We start from the raw sequence: 22,794 nt of genomic DNA on the forward strand, positions 1-22,794 counted from the left end.
TACGATCAGTTTATTCTTTATGAAGAAGTCAATTCAGAGTCCTTAGAGATAAGGAGTTAATCATGACCTTGCAAAATTAAGTTATTTTGGTTTTGGTTCTTAAAATTCTGTATAGCGTAACTGTAGTTCAGACACTATTGTCCCAAAAGGGAAAAACCTGGGAGGGTTTCTTAAATTCAAGTAACTAGTTTGGAGAGAAGAGGTTTACTGGGAGGAGGACGTGTAAGACTTGTTGAATTATTTGCCGCACTGTCAGTTGTTTTACTACATCTTCCCAAAATGGCAAAATTTGTCATAAAAATAAAGCCTACCCTTTGATTTAGTTATTGCAGTCCTAGAAATTTATCCTAAAGACATAATCTAAAAGAAAAAGTGCTAACACCTCCACTGACAACAATGCCTATTTGGAATACTGGAAAAATATATAAACTCTCCAGTCTTTCAATTCAACATTATGAACCGAATAAATTGTTATAAAAGACTTACTTGCAGGAAAAAAGTGTCTCATAAAGTTAAATGGAAAAAAAAAGCAGACTCCAAATTGGATGTTAGAAATCCAGTAATGTGAAAATATATATGACTAAGCAAAAATGGAGTAATTTACTGTTACAATGAGGTGAAGGATAATTCATAACGATAAACCCTTAAAAACAACTTCAAATCATTATTTTGCTTTTATAAATTCTTTTTTTGTGCGTGGGGGGGATCAAACTCTGGTCCTTGTGCTTAGCAAGGCAGGCAGTGGCACCACTGAGCTAAATCCCAGGCCCGGTTTTCACACATTTTTAAAACATCAAATCTTTTAGGTAACTGCTACAGGGTAACTACTGTCAACTTCCGCAACTAAATCTCTTAAGGCTTTTCAATCAACTCTAGCCTAGCCTTTTATTGCCATTTAATGCATGTAGTGTCAGAAGAAGACACATAAGCCCACATAAACCACCGTCTTGAATTCCATGGCCTTGAACCACCTCATAAATCTTTCAGGTTAACAGCAATGGAATGAAACACACAAAAAAACCAAATTCACTTGATAAGATTATGAATGTTTATAAATCAATATTCAAAATAGCTGCACACATCTGGTTTCACTTGAATAAAAAATCACATTGTGACAAATTTTATAACCTTAACTTAAAATACATGAATATTAACATTTACTAATATATTTACACATTTTATTTACATCATCAACAAACCTTATGAAAAACAGCATATGTTGTTATTTTTACACAGCGGGTTTTAACCAGTCTTTGAAAATTGACCAAGGACATATGTACTGCAATTAGAAAACATACCGCAACCTCTTCTGAAGGCAATACCTATTCACACAAAATACTCCAAGGCCTCAGTTTAAAAATAAAACTTAACAGGAGCAGTTGTATTTCATCTTGATTCTACAAAGCTGCCTTATTTAAAAATATGAAAATTCTTACAGCATTTTTAAGCATATTATTTTTCACATCAAAATTATTTAATTGAACATTAAGTATGTAATAAAAATTTATAAATACTCTATCGCACATGGTACTATGCACTTCATTATTGGAAACAACTACAAACTAGGTGTTTTTTTTTTTGGTACCGAGGATCAAACTTAGGACCTTGCGCTTGCGAAGCAGGCGGCAGAATCACCGAGCTACATCCCCGGCCCTACAAACTAGTTTTTGTAGAATACCCTTAATGAGGTAGGGCCAGTAGAAACCCCATTTTACAAAGAAGGAAAATGAAATGTACTTTTGCTAGTGAAAAGGCTGAAGTTAAATTTCTTTTTTTTGAGACAGGGTCTCACTATGTAGTTGAGACTGACCTGGAAACTCATTATGTAGCCCAGGCTGGTCTCGAACTCACAGTGATCCTCCTGCCTCAGCCTCCCAAGTGCTGGAATTACACGCGTGCGCCACCACACCCGGCTAAATTTCTTTTCTTAATAAAGTTATTTAGGGTCCGGGATTTGGCTCAGTGTTTCCACCACCTGCCTTGCAAGCGCAAGGTACTGAATGTGATCCCCGGTACCAAAAAAAAAAAGTTATTTAATTAACTTTCCCAATTTCTTTTACAAGTGAAGAGGTCTGTTTCGGGAGGGGGGTAGTGATTGAGGTATATCTCAGAGAGCAAGGAGAAGTACTTTCTATATTAGATACTTAATTTGGGGGGGTGGAAATGAGGCTTATGGATTACTGAATGCTTCTAACCTAAACCATGGAAGTTACTAACAGAGGACTGCAAAATCCTTCAGCAAGAGAGTATTTCCCACATTATAATTTTTCCTGAGGTTCAAACACTGTATATTTTCTTACCCAAAGATCTTCTCAAAGTAAAATGTGAATAATCATCCTGATGACAAACCAAGAGCTCTTTAACCTAGTGGGTTTTATTGCTCTAAATTTCATTTAATTTGATATATATTCCCCTCTCTCAGAAGTAGATAAGTTAATAAAGCATTATAAAAATAAACTTTAAAAAATAAAATAAATGAGACTTCTTTTCAGGTTCTTCTTTGTTGTTCCTGTAAACATTTTTAAACCAGTATCTTAAACTTCCAAATTATTCAAGTATCTCTTTAAACATATGGCTTCCTATATTAGTAAAAATTTAATCAAATATGTGGTATCTATAAATCCTCACCTGTAATTCCATGGAAATCATTTATAGAAGCTACTCGCCTTTTCTTAAAACCTTCTCAATACTGTCTCGAGAACTAGAATTCCAACCTGCACTACTATTACTTGCATTACAAGTCTTTGAGATTTCTGTTCGGGTGTTTAACTCCTAATTTTTCCTGAATTTTCCCTTCCTGTGATCCCTTTCTCTCTCTCCCATCATGCTGATTATTGTACTCTGTTACAAGCTCACAGTTAAATACTAGGGCTATCCATATACTCATTTTTAGAAGAAATTAAAGGCATGGCAATCTTTTTCACTTCAAAAGCTAAGTAGAAGGCCAAATTCCCTTTCCAGTAATGAGTTTCTCAAATATGTTCCCAATGGAAAAAAAAAACAGCTTAGCTGCTCCCAGCAAAGTAGATCCAAAGACATACCAATCAAATACAAGCAAGCATAATTCTCAGACATTCTAAATTGTACTTGTGTTGAATTGAGTCATTTCAGCAATTCCAAGACATTACTGTTCCCATTCAGTTTTGAGTTGCTATCAGACAAAGAGTCGTGTTGGGTATATGCAGCAAACAGCTTCACTTTTTTGACTTAAAATTTTTTTAAATTCCACTAACACTCATATTTATTATTTCAATTATTGTGCTTTCAATACAATGGCAGAGCTGTACATCGGGATCCATGCTTGTAGTGTCCCTGGATCCATCTTTATTAGCTGGATCTTTACAGATTCGTGACCATCCACTTGGTTTCTCCTTTATTTGTTGAAGACCTAAAACATAGGGAAGGAAAAACAAATAAAGACAAGAACTCTGGAAAGGAATTCAGTCATCTCTAAGATAGTAAGATCACTCTTGAAAATGAGTCACCACTTACGTGTAATAATTGGATCAATGTCTCTTGTCTGAGTGGCAACATCAGAGGCACAAACTTGTCCTATTTGAATCAGTAAAGACATAATATCCTCATAGAGTGGAGGAAATGCTCGACAAAAGGAGACCAAACTTGGAAGAGTTGGCATGAAAAAAGCGTACCGTTTAGCCTGTGTTAAAACTGTTGGAAAGAAATTAAACAGGAATTTTTACCTATACAAAAAATTACACAACTTGCTCTGTACCAGAGGTACTAAGTTTCCTAAGGCACTGCAAGCCCCACCTTCCAGAGAGCACACAGTCTAACAGTCATCATCCAACATATGAATTTTTATTATCCCAAGCGCTGTTGTGAGTGCACTGCAGACATTATTCCACTTAGTTCTCACTATTTCCAGAATGAGAAGAGTACTACTGTGACACTGTTAACTATGAGCTGAACTTGACCTGGGTCGCACAGCCAGTTAGTGGAGAAGGTGGAACTGAATTCAGGCGATATAAACTCTTAACCACTATAAAGAATTGTAACGTGAGATGAATACAGGGAAAGATAAATGAACACAGTATTATGAGAACATGCACAAAGAATACTAAATTAAGGAACAGCTTTAAAAGATTCAACTATAAAGTAGTTTATCTCTGTACCATTTTACCCTATAAACCAGAAGGTGGTTAAAATGTTAGCATATATTTAAAAACTTAAGGAAACTAATATATTTACATCTTCTTTATATATGCATAATTATATTTTTAGAGCTGTGCATTTAATATAAATTTTTTTTTCTCATTGAGTTTATTGCTACATTATAGATATACAGTACAGTTAGTTACATTCCTCTTTGGGATCCTGTACCTTTACATTGACAGGTCTTGGTTCTCATTTTTTCCCCTTATAAATCTTATTTTCTACCAAATAATTACATTCATAAAGTAGATGTGACTTCTATTTATAAGAATGAGATCTTATTACACCCACTATAAGTCTGTATCTATTCATTCACAAAAATAAAGATATCATTTACCTAGCTGTTCACCTCTTCTATACTATAAAAATCACATTTTAAATAGTAGAATCTTCAAAATAATAATTCAAAAGATGACTTAAACTACATAAAACATATATATTATACTGTTTCATACTGACACAAAAAACTAGTAATTCAGTAGTAATTCATGTTAGAAGTTTTTATTGTTGATGTTAGCTACACACCTGTTAGCAAAGTTCCCATGACATTGACAGCTAAGCGAGCCACACTAAGTGACTTTGGTAATGCGTACTGGATACACAAGTGAGAAAGCAACTGGATAGCAAATATCTGCAATACAAAATCCAACAGTTACATATTTCTCAAGAATGTTACATATTAAAAAGTATAAGATGTTTTATATAACTAGCAAGTCTACAGAGAGAGATCAAATTTTTTATTGTTCTCTTTGGGGATAGGGTCTCCCAATATAGTTGAGGCCAAGCCTGAACTTGCTAGGTAGCCCAGACCAGCCTCCAGCTTGCGACCTGCCCACCTCCCAAGAGTAGACGATAGGCATATATCACTACTCCAGATGATCAGCATTTTCCTAAAGCCCCAACACATTCATTACCTGTTTTTCAAGTTCTGGCTGTGCAATAAGCTCAGGTATAAAATCCAAACAGATGTGCATAGATGGAATACCTGCAACTGTCAGAGGCAAGAGTTCACATGGATAACCCTATCTCAACAAGAAAGAGGAAAAGGTTAGGAATAAAATAAGTCAAATCAATGCAGATAAAAACATGAATAAAAGTTGTTCAGAAGAGTACAGTGCCCTCCATGTATCCTGGCATTTGACTATTTTGATATACTAGAATAGAGAAAAGTTATTTGAATACTTTATTAGGTTGGAAAAACTCCTAAACTCTAGACAGTTTTCCTTTTTTTTTTGGTTTTTTGAGACAGGGTCTCACTATGTAGTTGAGACTGACCTGGAACTCACTATGTAGCCCAGGCTGGTCTCGAACTCACAGCGATCCTCCTGCCTCAGCCTCCCAAGGGCTGGGATTACAAGGGTGCGCCACCACACCCGGCTTTTTTTGCAGTTTTCCATACTGTAAAAGAACATGATCATTTGCATTATAGTTCTCTAATTTCTCAATGACCCCTATTAACCCCCAAGAAAAATAAACTATAAAGCAACAGTGTTTGAAAACATACCTGAAAGTGAACGAGTTTAGCAATGTTAGGATCTGCAATGTACATTTGGTGCAATAGACAACAGATAAGGCACTGAACTTCCCGAAGGTTACAGAGCAGATTGTCTTCGCCTTCCTCCAATTCCTTACTTGGAGAGCTGCTGGTGATAACACTCTGAACGTTTCTTAGCAAGCTGTCTGGATTGACGCCCTTTGCTTTCTCCTCTTCAGTAGGTAAACAAATCTCTAAGAGAATCTGGACAGCTGCGCTATCCTACAAGCAAAGCAAATAGTAAGAAGTTTCTGAGAAGTTGGTATGAAAATCAAATAATGAACAGAAATGGCAGAATAACTAGTTTTTTTAAAAAGACACACAAGGGCCGGGATTTAGCTCAGTGGTTTTGCGGCCTGCCTTGTAAGCACAAGGGCCCAAGTTTGATCCCCAGTGCCCCCACAAAAAAGCAAAAAAAAAAACCCAAAACACATACACACACAAACAGGGCTGGGGATTTAGCTCAGTGGCACAGTGCCTGCCTTCAAGCACAAGGTCCTGAGTTCGATCCCTGGTACCAACACACACAAACACACACACACACACACACACGCACGCACACGTACACACACACAAAGTGGTGGCTCTTAGAGCAGAAGTACACAATTTATAAAGCAATATTCTCACCATTCTAGAGTCATGAATCCCTTAAAAATCTAAATAAAACCTTCTTTCCATAAAAATTAACAAAAATAAATGAGCATATTGCATCACTTCAGGAAAAGGTATATATTTTGAAGACAGATCCATAGACTCCAGTTTAAAAACATCTACTAGAAAGATAATCTAATTCAGAAACACCTAAAATAGGCCCTAAGGCAAAAACAACTTCTACCAGAATATCCCTTCCTTCCTCTTAATCTAATTTTCCCAGGACTTAGCCTATTTTTCCACCTTTTTCTCACCAGGCTACCAACTAACTAATTCCTCTGAAGGTTGTGGGCAGTAATTAATCTCAAAAGAGATCCTGATTTGGAAAAGACAGGGACAGATTCTACCTTCACCACCCAATCTACCTGCACAACTCACTGTAGCTCAGGCTATAGCTTGAGTGCCATATCATAGAATAGTTTTTAATGGGTGACCTACTTGAGCCCCCTATATCTGAAGGAGATCTATAATCAATCTCATCTAGTAAAAAGGAGTTAAAAAGACAGAGAAAGAGGGCTGGGGATTTAGCTCAGTGACACCGTGCCTACCTTTGCAAGCACAAGGTTCTGAGTTCAATCCCCTGTACCCAAAAAAGAGAGAGAAAGAATATATGACACGCATCTCTGTAAGACAGCCACTGGCTGGGGTAGAAACAATTACATGATCAAAATATTTAAGAATCAGATGATTCTTGAGCCAGGGATATAGCTCAGTGGTGCCGCTGCCTGCCTTGCAAGCATAAGGTCCTGAGTTCAATCCTGTTATTCTTAAGGTTAGCTTTTCTTTCCAATTAAAGTTAGCCTTTCTTTACAACCTGTACTTGAAGTTGATGAGTTTTGGATGGTGGCTTTTTTGTTTGTTTTACTTGATTTATTTGCAAGCTATGCAGTCCAAATACACAAGCATGATTTCTAACTCTGATATTACTAAATGTATAACCTTGAGCAAATCACTCAACTTCTCTGGGTCTCATTTTCAAAACCTATGACAATGAAGGTAATAATATCCAATGCCTCACAGATTGGTTGTAAAAATCAAAAAGTTAATGTATGTAAAGAAGTTAGACTGGCACCCATGTAATTTACCCATATAGTAAGCTGTATATAGGTGTTACCTACAGTATTATGATCAACAGTTCCTTATTCCTCATTTTCATATCCTTTTTGGATTTCTGTACTACAGACTAAGGGATTATAGACTAGTATTATCACTCCTAATTTGCCTATCATCAATGAGATTTCAGAAAATATATTCAAACTAAAAAAAAAAAATCTGAAGATCACAAGCTGCTTAACATTTTATCATCTCACATGTGCTACATTATTAAAAAATGACTACCTAAGGTTTTAGTGAGATTCTACATGGTTATAAAACTTTCTAAATATAAAGTTGAACTGCTTATATTGTCACAGCATTTATCACTGCCTAACATTTTATTATATACTTCCTGTTTTTCTGTTTACTGTCTCCAATTTTTTTTTTTTTTTTTTGGAGACAGGGTCTCACTACTTAGTCGAGACTAACCTGGAACTCACTATTTAGCCCAGGCTGGTCTCAAACTCACAGTGATCCTCCTGCCTCAGCCTCCCCAGTGCTGGGATTACAGGTGGGCACCATGCCCGGCCACTGTCTCCAACTTTTGACTTCCTTTCTACCATTTGATCTTAAGAAATAACTTAGGACTTTCTCTTCTTCACCATCATATCTCCAGTCCCTAGAACACTATAAATGTCATAAATGTCCAATAAATATTTGAGTCAATAAAGATATAACTGTAAATTTGGAAATTAAAGCTTTATACTTTGTTAAAATACATCTTATTTAAGTCACTATGAAATTCACATTGTAGGTCGGGGATTTAGCTCAGCGGTTCAGAGGCCTGCCTTGCAAGCAGAAGGACCAGAGTTCGATCCCCGGTACAAAAAAAAAAAGAAATTCACATTGTAAAGCTTATTCCTGGTTCCAGTAAAAGAGTCCGTATAACAGTGCAAAGGTAACATCATCATCACAGAGGCTCTGATAACAGCAATGCACAGGACGTCAAGCATAGCAGGCATAATGGGCCAATCATCTCTTTGATTACATTAACAGGGAAGCCCTTGCCCTTTTGACTAAATTTTACTATAGCAAAATGTACCTGAGCAGCCAGTAATGCATTTTTCAGTTCTTCTCTTGTAACTTCTGGGGCATCAGTTTGTCCGACTAAACCTATTGTATTATCCTGGGAAGGCCTGTCTTGCTCTGCTGTTTCCTTCAGATGAGCACTAAGGTAAGCTTTAGACGCAAGAAGATAGCCATTCAACATGTGCAGAGTAATATCCATCAGGGGGGGACATCTAAAAGAGTAGACAAATATATAGAAAGTACATAAATTTAGGTCAGAACATGATCCATTCTGTTAAACAGAAAAACGTGAGTATCACAGAGACGTAGATTTTCCCACTGAAATATTTCTCAATATAAAACTTAAATATATATCTCCTATTCTCTATAGGTTATACAGTTTCACCTGCCTCAAACAAACAGCTAAAATAAAATGCAATATAAGCAACAGAGAAAAGATACTCCTTTTTTGCAGAAAATGATGCTCCTCATAATCTCTTAGACGTGAGCCTGCAAAGCTGCTGTCCTCAAAGAGGCATGTTTTGTCATGGAGAAGACAGAGGCTAGATGAGATTATTTATCTTCTATTGTTTCTTCTTTGGAGTAAGAAAACAAGATAACTCCATATTCCAAGAGTGGTTCATCTCTTTAACCTGGGGAAGGTACTTACTGAGCCTTAGTTTCCTCATCTATAAAATAGGTACATGGTTATTCATTCCTCAAAGATTGAGATTGTAGATTAAATTTAAATGAAGTAAAAATAAGTATAAAAAAGAAAACAATGACAAAAAAAAGACAAACTACTGACCACTAGAATTTCAAATGCCAACCTCTTCAAAAAAAAACCAGAGGCTCCATTTCTTAGACTTCATCACAGAAAACATGTGTGTAACCTTCACAGATGTCACAGCTGGACTGAGAATGGAAACACTGCGCACCACCTAATGTCCATCTTCGTGTCAATGCTGAACTGAAACCATGCTTCCCCATAGTGAAAATAAGCATCACCTTCCCAAAATCTAAGAATTGCCTGTTTAAAAAATTATAAAACTCAATCTCCAACCCAGACATGCCAACATTTTCTAGAGGACACCATGGTAATCTACCTACAGGAGACTATGCAGCAGTTAAGACAAATAAGGTAGAACTACACGTAATGAAGACAGAAAACATGGGGAAAAATAAAAGTGGTTTATCTGTTTGTTTGAGTTTAGGTTTTTGTCTCTTTGGGGTTTTTGTTTTGTTATGGTTTGGATTTTTGGGAGTGGGGAGGTACCAGGGATAGAACTCAAGACCTTGCGTTTGCAAGGCAGGCGGCAGCACCACTAAGCTAAATCCCCAGTCCCGATTTGGTATTTTTTGAGCAAGGTCTCACTACGCAGTTCAGACTGGCCTTGAACTCACTATGTAGCCCAGACTGGCCTTGAACTCATGATGATCCTCCTGCCTCAGCCTCCGGAGTAGTGGGACTACAGGCATACACCACCATGCCTGGCTCAAAAGTATTCTTTAAGAGAACAAAATAATGCCTGTAATATTACTTATGTTTCTTTAAAACCATTCAAAACAAAAAAATTCTACTCATAAATTAGTACACAGAAAAGTAAAACTACTTATACAAGATTCTAACAGCTTCCTCTGGAGATAAAACTGGGATTGGTCAACAGACGCCAAGAAAGAATTTGGCTTTTCTTTTTGTTAATCTTGCATTTTATTAAAGGTTTACTTATGAATATATAGCATAGAAATGTCCATACACACAAAGAAGGAGGAATATTACAATGAATCCCCAAGAACTCATCACCCCACTTCAACAGTCTCCACTCACTGTCCCAACACCACTACTGGTGTAATCCTGACTGTCACATTTGAGCCCTGTCTGGGCAAGTTAGACTCTATCTCAAAATGAAGCACAAAATTGAAAATGGGGCTGGGGATGTATCTTAGTACAAGGGCCCTGGTTCAATCCCCAATACCACAAAAAAATTAAATATTCAGCAATAAATAAGGCATTGAGTGAAGCACAGAACATCAATAAAATAAAATAATGTAGCCAGTTAAATATAAGAAACCAATCTATTAGCATCAGAAAAGGTTCACAAGTAGTAGATCCAAACTATACAAATATAGAATATATTTGGTTTCGTTTTGCTTTGTTTTTCTCATTGACTTTATTGGTACTTTTTAAGTATGCAGTACAGTTACATTCAACACTGGGATCTTGCACTTTTACATGACAGATCTTGGTTCTCATTTTTTCCCCATACCCCTGCCCTCCCTTCACCCCCTCCACCCTTTCCTATTTATAAAGACATTGTTTCCATTTCTTCTTTTTCTCATATTTTTTCTTGTCCCTTATTTCCTTTCCCCTTTCTTCCCACTTCCCCTACACCTTTGGCCCTTTTCTTCCTATTTCACATTATCAGTTATACCATTTGGATCTTATTTACACTAAGTTTTTCACACGAGAGAACTATTTAGTATTTACACATATGTGTCTTATTTATTTCACTTAAGAGTATGGCCTCAATGTATCCATTTTCCTATGAATGACTCTAGTTTCTCATTCTTTATGGCTGAGTAGTATTCCATTTTATAGAAAAACCACATCTTCTTTATCCAGTCTCCAACTGATGGGCAGATGGGCTGTTTCCAAGTTTTAGCTATTACAAACTGTACCGCTATAAACATGGATGTGCATATATCACTGTGATATGATTCTTTTAATTCTTTTGGAAAGATACCCAGCAGAGGGATGGCTGGGTCAAATGGAACCTCTAATCCTAGTTTAGAATATATTTTGAAAGCATAATTTTGTAACTTCCCTGATCTAAATCACCTGACCTAATCCATGCCTCACTTACATAAGCAGATTTTATCACTGATAAAATCATTTGTTTTAGACACACTGCTTTTCAGCCAGGCACTAAAACAGCTCATGTTTGTAGCCCAGGTACTGGGATGGCTAAGGCAGGAAGATCACAAGATCAGGGTCAGCCTGGCAATGCAGCAAGACCCTGTCTCAAAATTAAAAGGAAACAGGGATGCAGCCTAGTGGCTCAGTGTTTGCCTAGCATGTGTGAGGTCCTGCATTCATTCCCCAGCACTGAGAGAAAAAACAAGTATTATTTTAGAAGTATTATTTATAATGCTTTTCTTTTTGTTAGATATTTAAGGTGATTTGTACTGTTTATTCTTATGATTCCTTATTTCCTATGTAACCCTGATCTCACCAAACCATATTCAGAGGATTTAGTAGCTTTTATCATTTCTAAACCATCATACCTTTGGTTGAGTCTAAGGTGTATCCTACTTGGTCCTCTTTCCTATATAGTTTCTCTCCCTGCAACCTACCTAGCATAACGCTTCTTTCCTCAAATCACCACCTAAATGATCTTCTAGCACCTGCATAATCTGACTGCAATTTAACTTTCCAGTTGTAAAGTGTTCTTCTATCAAAAATTAACCCTCTGCTGCAAGCCATTTTTGTTCTTGCTCCTCTACCTTTGCTCATATTCAAAATACCTTCTCAGGGGCCAGGGCTTTAGCTCAGCTGTTCCACCACCTGCCTCGTAAGCACAAGGTCCCGAGTTCAATCCCCAGTACCAAAAACAAACAAACATACAAACAAAATACCTTCTCAAATACGTTCTTTGACACTCTGATCTCCACCAATATATTATCTATTCATCTAAACCCTAGGTCCATCCTTTCAAATACCCGGGTCCCATCTTTCTCCAGCTTCTATCAGCACTCATTACTATGCCATTCATCTGCATGTGACCGTGATATTTACCTATTCATTTGTCTTTCCCCATGCAGATGATAATTACTTTAACACAGTCCCCTCAACTTATATGCCTTCAATACTACTTAGCATTACAACCAGAAATAATATGATGGAGGGACACGCTTGGATTCCTACACTGGGAAGCTGAGGCAGGAGGACCATGAGTTCAAGGACATCCTGAGCTAATCACATGTTCATAGTGATTATATAGTGAAACCTTGTCTCAAAAAAAAATTAAAGAAAAAAAAAACTAGAAATTCAAATATTAATGATTTGAGTTCACTGACTGCTTTTTGAGGTGAAATCACTTCAATGTATTTGACAAAGAACTAGAAGCAATGTAGATTCAGTGAAACTAACATCATAACTGAAATCCCAGTATTCCCTCACCATGAGCTCAAGGCCAGCTACATATTAGTGACTTCAAGCCCAGCCTAAATCTCACAGCAAGACCCTGTCTCGGGGGGAAAAAAATTGATGATACAGTCATAGTTTTAAGGTATACAACAGTTCAAAATGAACCCGCTTTTTAAAATCCTTTTTCAACATGCTAGCAGAAAATGTGTTATTCTTAACCAGTTTTCACTATGAGAGAGAGAGCTCCTACTCATGGCTAACAAAACCAAGACTGACATTTCTCTGAGCCTTTTTTTTTATTAACCACATGTTGAAAACTAAGCTAAATATATAGTTCATGAAGATAAACAACTAAAGAAAAAGACACATAGGTCATACTGCCTAGTTATTGTAAGAGCATCAAGTACAAAGTTGAAATGAATTTCTTCAAATTCTTTTGACTCTCTAGAGTATCATTCTGTAATAAAAATGAAACTCAGATGACACGTACCTGTAAACCCTCTTATCACACCGTAGGACAATGAGGGGATCTATCATCAGGTCATTCTGTGTATACTTTTGTTGTCGTACAAACTTTATGGAAGGCTGAAGTGCATTAACTGTCATTACCCACAGCCTGATGAAAAATTAATCACAATAAGTAATGATGCAAGAAAACAAAATGACCTAAATCACAATTAGCCACAAATAGTAAACATGACAACCTGCTTTTAAAGAACTTTCTCAAACTGGAAATACATTTCTGGTCCTTAAAGTTCATTCTTTTCCTTAAAGATATAACAACTTGTTCATTAGTAGTCTTCAAAAAGAAATTACATTGTCACATAATAAATATGAGTTGTCTTGTGAAATTTTCTTTAAACAATCAAACTCAGGTTATTGTAATTATTGCTGCTATACAGTGCTGCACCTAACAAAGCACACTGAACTTACCGTCTAGGCATCACAGTATTAAGGACCATCCATAACTTATTGACTGTTTGAAGAATCCTCCGTGGAACCCCTGAATTCAACAGCTGGCTCATATTGGATGTTAATACTTCGGCATACGGTATAAGTTCACCGGCAGAGAGTAGAGTCAAGTGTTCTATAATCTGCATCACTTGTGTGTGATTTACTGGGACGGCTGAAAATGCTAAAAAAGAATATCTGGCAGTCAAAGTCTGAAGTTTACTGAGCAGGAAGTGATACTGCTCTCTTTACACTGCAGACGCAACAAGTCAAAAAAACAATGTTACTAAAAAATAAAACTTTTAATCACAGCCAGTTCTGACGAAACCTAAAATAAGAGCTTTTAGAAAAATTCATGGAAGTGCAACTATTGCAACCATTACTTCTTTAGAACCACAACAACAAAACCTCATTTTAAAAATATTAGTGACCAGGTATGGTGTCACACACCTGTAATCCCAGTTCTCAGAAGGATCACCCGAGTTCAAGGCCAGCCTGGGCTACAAAGTGAGTCCAAGGTCAGCCGGCACTACATAGCGAAATCCTGTCTCAAAATAAAACAAAAATACTACTGACCCAAAGATCTCCTTTTCCTGGGTGATTCTGACTGCTTTCAAAAGCAGTACTGATATAGAAAAACAGACCAGGTATTGCATCTGTTAAATATTCATATGAAAGCTTCAAACTTCTTGAACTTTCCTCCGGGTGGTCCTTTCCAGGTTATAAGCACCCAGCAGACTGCTATTACTAAAAATATCTACTCCTGTGCTCCCCATATTAAGTAGTCATTACCACATTTGGCTTTTAAATACCTGAGATGCAAACAGTCCAAACGAAAGTGTGATGGAAGTGTAAGATACATGGGAGAAAAAGTTAATGTGGCTTAAAAAAAAAAAAGAAGAAACTCATTCATAATTTTATATTGATTGATTACATGGTAAAATAATGTATTGGAAGTATGTGGTTAAATAAAACAATATAAAATTATTTTTGAAGCTTCTCCCTTTCCAGCTGTCTGAAGACATGCAGTGGACATGAGTGACAGAGGAGCTGTCCAGACCAGGAAGCTCATGGGAAAGGAACAGGACCTGAAACAGAAATTCAGGAAAAAAAAGAAACAGCCAAAATTTACCACACTAGCTGTGCTTTCTATATCTGGATTCAGAATCCATATTAGTGATGCCAAAACAACAGGCTTTGGTATAAATTATAATTCCTTGGGTTATGTAAAGAATAATATTCTCAAACATAGACTTTAAAGGCCTGTACGAGAAGATAAAGGCCTCAAGGAAACTGCAACAGAAACTCAAGAACAGAAAGAAGAAAGTCAGAGGAACAGCACAGGCCAATGTCACGGCTCGCAAAACAAAGAGCAAAGATTCTACAATGACACTAATGTGCAGTGATTATACAAACTTTTCACAAGAAGATTAATAAACTTTAAAATTTTTTAAAAATTAATATTGCCCGATTGAACCCATGGCTTCATCCATGTTAGACAAATGCTCTACAACTGGTTACATCCTCAGCCTTTCTTTTTACTTTTAAATAGGGATACTAGAAAGTTCATAGCGTGTGGCTCACGTTATTTCTATTTAACAGTGCTAATCTAGAAAACTATCCATTAACAGCAAGAATACTGCCTTATTTCATAGCATTTATTTCTAAATAGTGTAGGACTTTTCTAAAACCACATGATTTTTAGAGCTATATGACATGAGGGAAAAGATTCAAGCGTGTCAGTTTGATCCCCAGCACTGCAAGAGAAAAATATGAATACATCAAAAAGAAATGATTAAAACTCCCTAAATTCAAAAAGAATTACTTAACATACATTCACCAAAACACTGATATATGCCCAGGAAAACTCTGTATGATTATAAGATTTCAATTAGTTTAGCATCTCCTTGTACTAGGGATAAGAGGACTATCATTGCACTGTACCTTCTTGTAGTTGTTTAGGAGAGTGGATTTTGGCATTATTAGTCAGGAGCATTCGCCTTAACAGGGCATCAGTCCCTGTGATTTCTTCTTCACAGATCCAGTCATCCACAATACACAGATGTGGGTAGTTAGTTGCAAGGAGACGAAGTAAAGCTGAATGCAACCCTTGAAAATTAACAGCAAGTCAATTAGATTCTCCATTCTTAAAAAACAAGATTTCCCAGCCTTCATTTTCAGGAAGCCAACAGCCAATAAAAAGGTCATGGTCTAAACCAGTGTTTCTCACACTATAATGAGAGCACCTCTATCTTCAGACGCTTGGGAAGCATCTCTCATGAGAATAAGAGATGCCCCTTCAGATGACCAATGCAGAAACTCTGCCTCGAAATTGGCACCTCAGGGCTGGGGATTTAGCTCAGCGGTTCGGTGGCCTGCCTTGCAAGCGCAAAGACCCAAGTTCAATCCCTGGTACCAAAAAAAAAAAAGAAACTGGCACCTCAGTGCATGCATACCAGTTCAAGAATTTCTGCACAGTAGTTCAAGCCAAAGGATCTGCTTAAAGAAAAATCCCAAAATAGAAACACAGTGACTTGGGAACTACCACTTACACCAAAAGTTCTCAAGCTTTTTCCCCCTCATGACAATTTAATTCTCCCAAGTAAACCCGTCATATAAATGAAAGATGATCAGTATTGTTCTTGTTTTTTACAGTGTTAAGGATTGAACCTGGGGCCTCACAAATGCCTAGGAAAAGTTGTTTGACATAACAATGTTTTAAGAGGAGTGGAGAGGAAAAAGGGGGAAAGGCACGCTCCATAGAGGCCAAATCATATATGACTTGAAAAAGATGGACGCAGAAATTCTGACAGGATTTTGTACAGTACATACCCTTTCCTCCTCCAACCCTATTGAGAATCACTGACACAGGTAAAATTAAAGTTGCCTACTTTGAGTATTTACAAGTGGCACCTTTCAGTAAAATCTTCCTTTTCCTAATCAAAAGCCTTGTTTCTAAAATTGTGCTTACAGAACAGTTTACCTATTTATGCAGTATCAATAATAAAATAAGTAATGCCATAAAAATGATTAGTTATAAACAGTAGCATAAGCTATGTACTTGGCACATAAGTACACTACTACTACTACACTATTATCATCATCATTAGTAAGAGTATATGCCAGCAGGAGTAAATCAGAGTACTTAAGTTCCAATTATCCCTTCATGCAAGTTAAACAAAATTATAGCATTGTTTAATATCAGTAGGGATAATACCAGCTTTTCTCATAAAAGCTGTGTAAAATTGATGCTTCTATGTTTGACAAGACACTGCAACAATCAAAAGTAGTATTATTTTAAGCCAGCCATAGTGACACACACCTGTAATCCCAGCACTCTAGGAGGCCAAGGCAGGAAAATCGCAAATTCAAGCCCAGCCTGGGCAATATACAACTTAGTTGGACCCTGCCTCAAAATAAAAAAAAATTTTAAATGAGCTGGAGATGCACCTCAGTGCGAAAGCCCTGGGTTCCATCACCTGTCCCTCCCACCAAAACAACGTTTGTCTCTAAACATAAACAGGAATATGCAAACAATTAAAATTATCCCAATAGTCACAAAAACACTGCTTATAATAGTGCAAACTAATGTATATTTTATGTTCTCTTCAATAAAACAAGCTAATTGCCAAATGCTGCTAAGTACAGTCATTTCTTTGAAAACAGACTATGCAAAGAAACAAAAAAATCCACAGTCAAACATTATAAAGGGTGTTTAAGAATAATATCTAATTTCTAAAAATACTACTATAGTTCTAATTGATAGTATTTATAATTATTATAAATATAAATTATAATCCATATTAATATGGATTAATATTTGGACTGGAATAATAACAAACAATACAATATTTCTTATTTAGTGATTTGGAAAGGTGTCCCAGAGTTGGAGTTGTAATTTGATAGGAATCTGATCTATTAAAAAACAATATGATTTGGAACACAATCTGAAATTGAGTATCTTTTTTTTTTTTTCAATCTAGGGATTGAACCCAGAGTCTCACAAATGTTAGACAATCATTTACCATTCAGCTACACCTCCACACCTCCATGCTTAAATATCTCCAATTTTATTTGGCTCAACGGATAGAGGAAAATGCCTAAGAATAAACACTAAACTGGAAAAGTTGCAGTTTTTTATAGGAAGAGGTGAGTTCCAGTGAGTGAGATAATGGATTTAGCAAAGGAAGCAAAGAGTAATCTCACTGTTAAATTGTCTGAATTTTTAACACTGAGCATCCATACCCCTTATAAATAGAAATATATTTTTTCTTTTCTTTTCCTTTTTTTGGTACAGAGGATCAAACTCAGGACCTTGCGCTTTCGAGGCAGGCGACCGAACCACTGAGCTAAACCCCCAACCCCTAGAAATATATATATTTTTTGGGGAGGGGTACAGAGGATCGAACTCAGGTCCTTGTGCTTGTGACGCAGGCAGCGGAACCACTGAGCTAAATCCCCGGCCCAGAAATATTTTTTTTTAACAATAAACTTTAGCAGTAAAGAGCAAATGAAAAAAATACCTCCCAACTCCTGCTGTAGCCCTTGAGCCTGTCGAATGAGAAATTTGATAGGAATCTGATCCATTAAAGAAGAAGAATATGATTTGGGTTTTCTTTGCATGGCAGCTGTCAAAGATAAAATTAAAAAAATAAAACAAATTGTCAGAAACAACAGAAATCTTTTTTTTTTTTTCTTTTTTGGTACTGGGGATCAAACTCAGGACCTTGCACTTTTGAGGTAGGCAGTGTCACCACTGAGCTAAATCCCTGGCCCATCCAACAGAAAACTTTAACCTTAACGAAAATGGGAATGAAAACTTTACCTTTATTTTGTCATTAGCATATGTTTGTGGTACATAATAATTGCATTCATTTTGAGGAAATGGCATATATATATTGCATCTTGTTTTTTTTTTTTTTTTTTTTTTTTTTTTTTTTTTTTTTGGTATCGGGGGTTGAACTCAGAACCTTGCATTTGCAAGGCAGGCGGCAGTACCACTGAGCTAAGTCCTGGCCCCATCTTGATCATTTCTAATCCCTTCAAATTACGTTTAATTCACTTATCAGTGAATATAGTGTTTAAATAATGAAGAATCACCTACAAAATAGTGAATATATAGAAAAAAGCAAGTCCATATCTAAGGGAAAGATCTGGAAAGTGCCCTGAAAGTGAAATCCACAGAGAAAAATCACTATAGATGAGAGATGCAGAAGTTTACTACATTAAAAGAGCTGGTGAGTTAAGAGCTACCAAGTCTAGTAAGAAGATCAAATGCCGTCATGAACACATGGCTTAAAAGCCTCATGATTCCAATGTAACAATTTTTAAATTCTTCATTTAATCATATTATACAGAATAGTGGTGTCCAGCTCATTAATCTTTCTCTGTCTCATCTCTATCAGATTTATGTGCCTGGCAAGCTGTTCTCATTCCAAGAAACCTTGCTGTATACCACATAACTGTATGAGACTCTCAAGCAGGGTATCTGAAAAAGTGTATCCATATATTTTATCCTTTATGCTGTTCTTTTTTAAACCACAAAATGTTAATTATAAAGTTCAACATTTTTCAAATCACTGAAAGTAAAGACCAACAATTTTTTTTTGATTGAGGACAAGAATATAAGTACTACAATAAAAGTCGAGATCATCTGTACAAAGCAACCCAGGGCCTTACACATGCTAGGCAAGGGCTCTCTCTCAGCCACATCCCCAAGCCCTCCGTACACTTCTTGATCAAATATGACCCCCTATAAGTGAATTGGCATCCTAATTTTCCAGATATTTTATGAACAAAGAATGTAAAGAAGGCAGTCAAAACAATAACTACAGGTTCCAATAATTAAGCAAATCCCAACTCCAATACTCACTACCTAGGGAAGTTACTTAACTTCTCTGTGCCTCAGTGTTGTGCCCTGTATGTACATTAAAGACACCTGTCCAATGGAACTGCTGTGAGGGTTTACTTGAGTTAACAGCTGTAAAGTGTTTTAGCAGTATTTGGCACACAGTAAGGACTCAAGAGTTAAGTAGTAAAAGTAAGATCTAAAGTCAAGGCTAGAGATGTAGCTCAATGCTGCACAGCATGCACTGAGTTTAATCTCTAGCCTCACAAAAAACAAGCAAGCAAGCAAGAAAGAAAAAAACAAGAGGGAGGGAGGGATAGAGACAGGGAAGGGGAAGGGGAAGGGAGGAAAAAAGGACAAGGGAAAGAGAGAAGGGGGAAGGGAGGAGATTTGGAGTCCCCAAGATCAGTTAAGGATAAACTATAAACTATCTGGGTCTATGAAGCTGAAGACAAAAATCTTTTTTTTGTTGTCGTTCGCTTTGTTTTTGAGACAGTCTCACTTTGTAATTAGCAGTATCCTTGAACTCACTATGTAGCTCAGGCTGACCTCGAACTCTTAGCAATCCTCCTACCTCAGCCTCCCAAGGGCTGGGATTACAGGCCTGCACCACCATGCCCAGAGAAGACAAAAATCTTTAAATACATTTTTAATGATTCCATCAAAGAACCAGCAGCTCATGAAGTCCAACCCAAAGCAATTACTAATTATTTGTTTGATATCTCTGTAAAATCCTAATCCATCAGTAAAAAACTAAATTATAAATCATGAAATGCCTATAAAAAGAACATTGGGAAGGAGAACCACGCCTGCTCCCGACCCAGCAGCCATCGCTCAAGCACTGGGAAGGTAGCCGCGCAGGCGCCTCTGAACCCCCATACCCCCCCGTGCCTGTCCCGCACTCTCAGACCTCCTGACTGTGCCAGTCTTTGAACCCACTCTGCAAAGACAGAGGTGGTGATCAAGGGTATTTTTCTGAGTTCCCAACTTTGAACATCTTTAAAGAAAGGGCATGGGAAACCTGTAATAGAACGTTGCGGAGTTCAACCATTCAGAAGGATAGGGACCTCAATCTGGGCCTTGCAGCCGGAGGTCCCATTAGGGGGTTCAGCCATCAGCTAACTGAGATCAGGGGTCTTGCATCCTCACTGAGTCGGAGCCATTAAATGGTAAATTCACTATATTGAAATTTTGTTCACTGCAGACATGTTCTGGACTGCTTCTTGATTTCAATTTAATTCAAATGATTTCAGGGTGATAGACTAGTGACTACCACAGGTGGTCAGTGTCCAAGTTGTGCTTGATCTTAATGTGTTGCTGATTGTATCAGTTGGGGTAAAGCATTGCCGTTGATTTGATGAGCTGTTTTCTCTGATGTTATGAAGATGAGAATGTCTGTGGGTCGTTAGAGACACAGAAGCTAGGGCGCAACTATATCAGGAAGATTTGGGTGATAATCCAGAGATTAAACCAAGGATAGTCTGACAACAAAAATTAAAATGAGAAAACACTTAAGCAAGACACAAGGACAGACTTCCAGTTTACCAATGGCAAACAGTAGGGCAAATGAGGATGAAAAGGCCGATAGTGAACCACCAGGACACCCTGAACTCAAAGCACAGGAAATAACAAAACAGATCAATCAGGCTCTAGAAAAATTCAAAACAGAAATAATTTCCCAGATAACCATAGAGATAGTGAGCAAAATGGAAGTCGTGATTCGAGATTCTAGAGCAGAAACTGACAGACAAATAGATGAGCTCAGGACCATGATAGAAGCCATGAAGGCCCAGCATAAGAAAGAAATGGAAAAAATAAACGCCCAACATAGGAAAGAAATGGAATCCATAAAACAGATTCAAACAGTTATCCAGGAGATTAAACACTCTATTGAAAGTGTACGCAACAGAATAAAAGAATGCGAAGACAGGCTCTCAGATATAGAAGATAAGATTGCAGTCAGTGACCATGAAAAGAGAGGTTTCTTAAAAACAGTAAGAGATCATGAGAAATCGATCCAACAACTCCTAGATGATGCAAAGCAGAATAACATAAGACTGATAGGAATACATGAAGTAGCAGGAGAAAATACAAATGACTTTAAAAAGCTGTTCGCAGAATTAATGACAGAAAACTTCCCAAACAGAGGGGAAGAATTTGACATTCAGATAACTGAGGCATATAGGACCCCAATTAGCTACAATCAAAAAAAATCTACACCTAGACATATAATAATCAAGATCCCAGAAACCCAACAGAAGAACAAAATACTACAAGCAGTAAGAGAAAAGAAACAAATCACATACAAAGGAAAGCCCATCAGAATCACAGCAGACTTTTCAACACAAACCCCTGGGGCAAGGAGAGCCTGGCATAAGATATTTCAAGTACTAAAAGAGAACAACCTCCAACCTAGACTGATGTATCCAGCAAAACTCTCTTTCAAAATGGATGGGGAAGTAAGATACTTCCAAGACAAAGAACACCTGAGAAACTACACGAATACCAAACCAGCACTACAAGCAATTCTAAACAATATCCTAGAAAAAGACAATGAAGGCAACAACACCATGAGGCCCAACAGCAAATCAAACAGGCAAGTCAAGAAATTAAAAGAAGGTGAAAAAGTAAAAAGAATCAACAAAAGGCCAATAACATGTCAATAATAAGTCAGTACATATCAGTTATAACCAGCAATGTCAATGGCCTCAACTCACCAATCAAGAGAAATAGACTGGCAAAATGGAATAAGAAGCAAAATCCAACAATATGTTGTATACAAGAAACACATCTAGTGCAAAAAGAAGCCCATAGACTGAAAGTGAAAAGACAGAAAACAATTCTCCATGTGACAGGAGCCCAGAAAGAAACAGGGGTAGCAATCTTATTTGCAGACAAAGTAAATTTCAAACCAAAACTGAATCTAGTATTATTGATGTAGGACGGTACTGTATCATACCTCTATGAATGTAAAATATCTAGTACTTCCTTTATTACACATAGTAGGGACCGTACTTTATCAGAGCTGCATTTAATGATATTACTCTAGAATGTTCTCTTTCCAGATGATGATTAAGAGGCTAATAGAAAAAAAATGGTGCCAGGTACCACAACAGCAACAGAACTTTGCTGTTGTCTGGATATTATTCTTTTCTTTGGTTGTTTTTTTTTTGTTTTTTTTTTAATGGAATGTGTTGAATGTCTATAATTTTGTTCCGATCACTGGAGAACCTGGAAAAGCTGTTGCTGCTATTGATGCATAACATACTATTATTAGTCTTTTTATATAAATATATATATATATATATATATATAAATTGAATTTTGGGAAACTTTAATGGTGCTGCCAATTTTGGAAAAAGTCATCCCAATTTACTGTGTTGAGTT

General features: G+C 36.9%; 1 protein-coding gene across 6 annotated transcripts in view; it reads right to left on the bottom strand.

Moving 5' to 3' along the window:
* Positions 1-1,973: 1,973 nt before the first annotated feature.
* The window catches only part of Ints2 (integrator complex subunit 2), a 47,918-nt gene continuing 27,097 nt past the window's right edge, over positions 1,974-22,794 (bottom strand). For 4 of the 6 annotated variants that reach the window (XM_033762928.1, XM_033762926.1, XM_010626736.3 and 1 more), the window contains 10 exons: positions 18,083-18,187; positions 15,504-15,668; positions 13,542-13,743; positions 13,099-13,224; positions 8,496-8,694; positions 5,678-5,929; positions 5,088-5,195; positions 4,699-4,804; positions 3,493-3,669; positions 1,974-3,388 (listed from right to left, as the gene is read on the bottom strand). In XM_033762928.1, the coding sequence (XP_033618819.1) occupies positions 3,219-3,388; positions 3,493-3,669; positions 4,699-4,804; positions 5,088-5,195; positions 5,678-5,929; positions 8,496-8,694; positions 13,099-13,224; positions 13,542-13,743; positions 15,504-15,668; positions 18,083-18,187 (1,610 nt within the window). In that variant the 3' untranslated portion in view covers positions 1,974-3,218. Of the gene's footprint in view, positions 3,389-3,492; positions 3,670-4,698; positions 4,805-5,087; positions 5,196-5,677; positions 5,930-8,495; positions 8,695-13,098; positions 13,225-13,541; positions 13,744-15,503; positions 15,669-18,082; positions 18,188-22,794 lie in introns of those variants that run through there. The other 2 variants (XM_033762927.1, XM_010626738.3) reach the window with 2 other exon arrangements.

This window comes from Fukomys damarensis, unplaced genomic scaffold, assembly GCF_012274545.1.
Source record: "Fukomys damarensis isolate Sample0158 unplaced genomic scaffold, DMR_v1.0_HiC HiC_scaffold_13, whole genome shotgun sequence".
Taxonomy (NCBI): domain Eukaryota; kingdom Metazoa; phylum Chordata; class Mammalia; order Rodentia; family Bathyergidae; genus Fukomys; species Fukomys damarensis.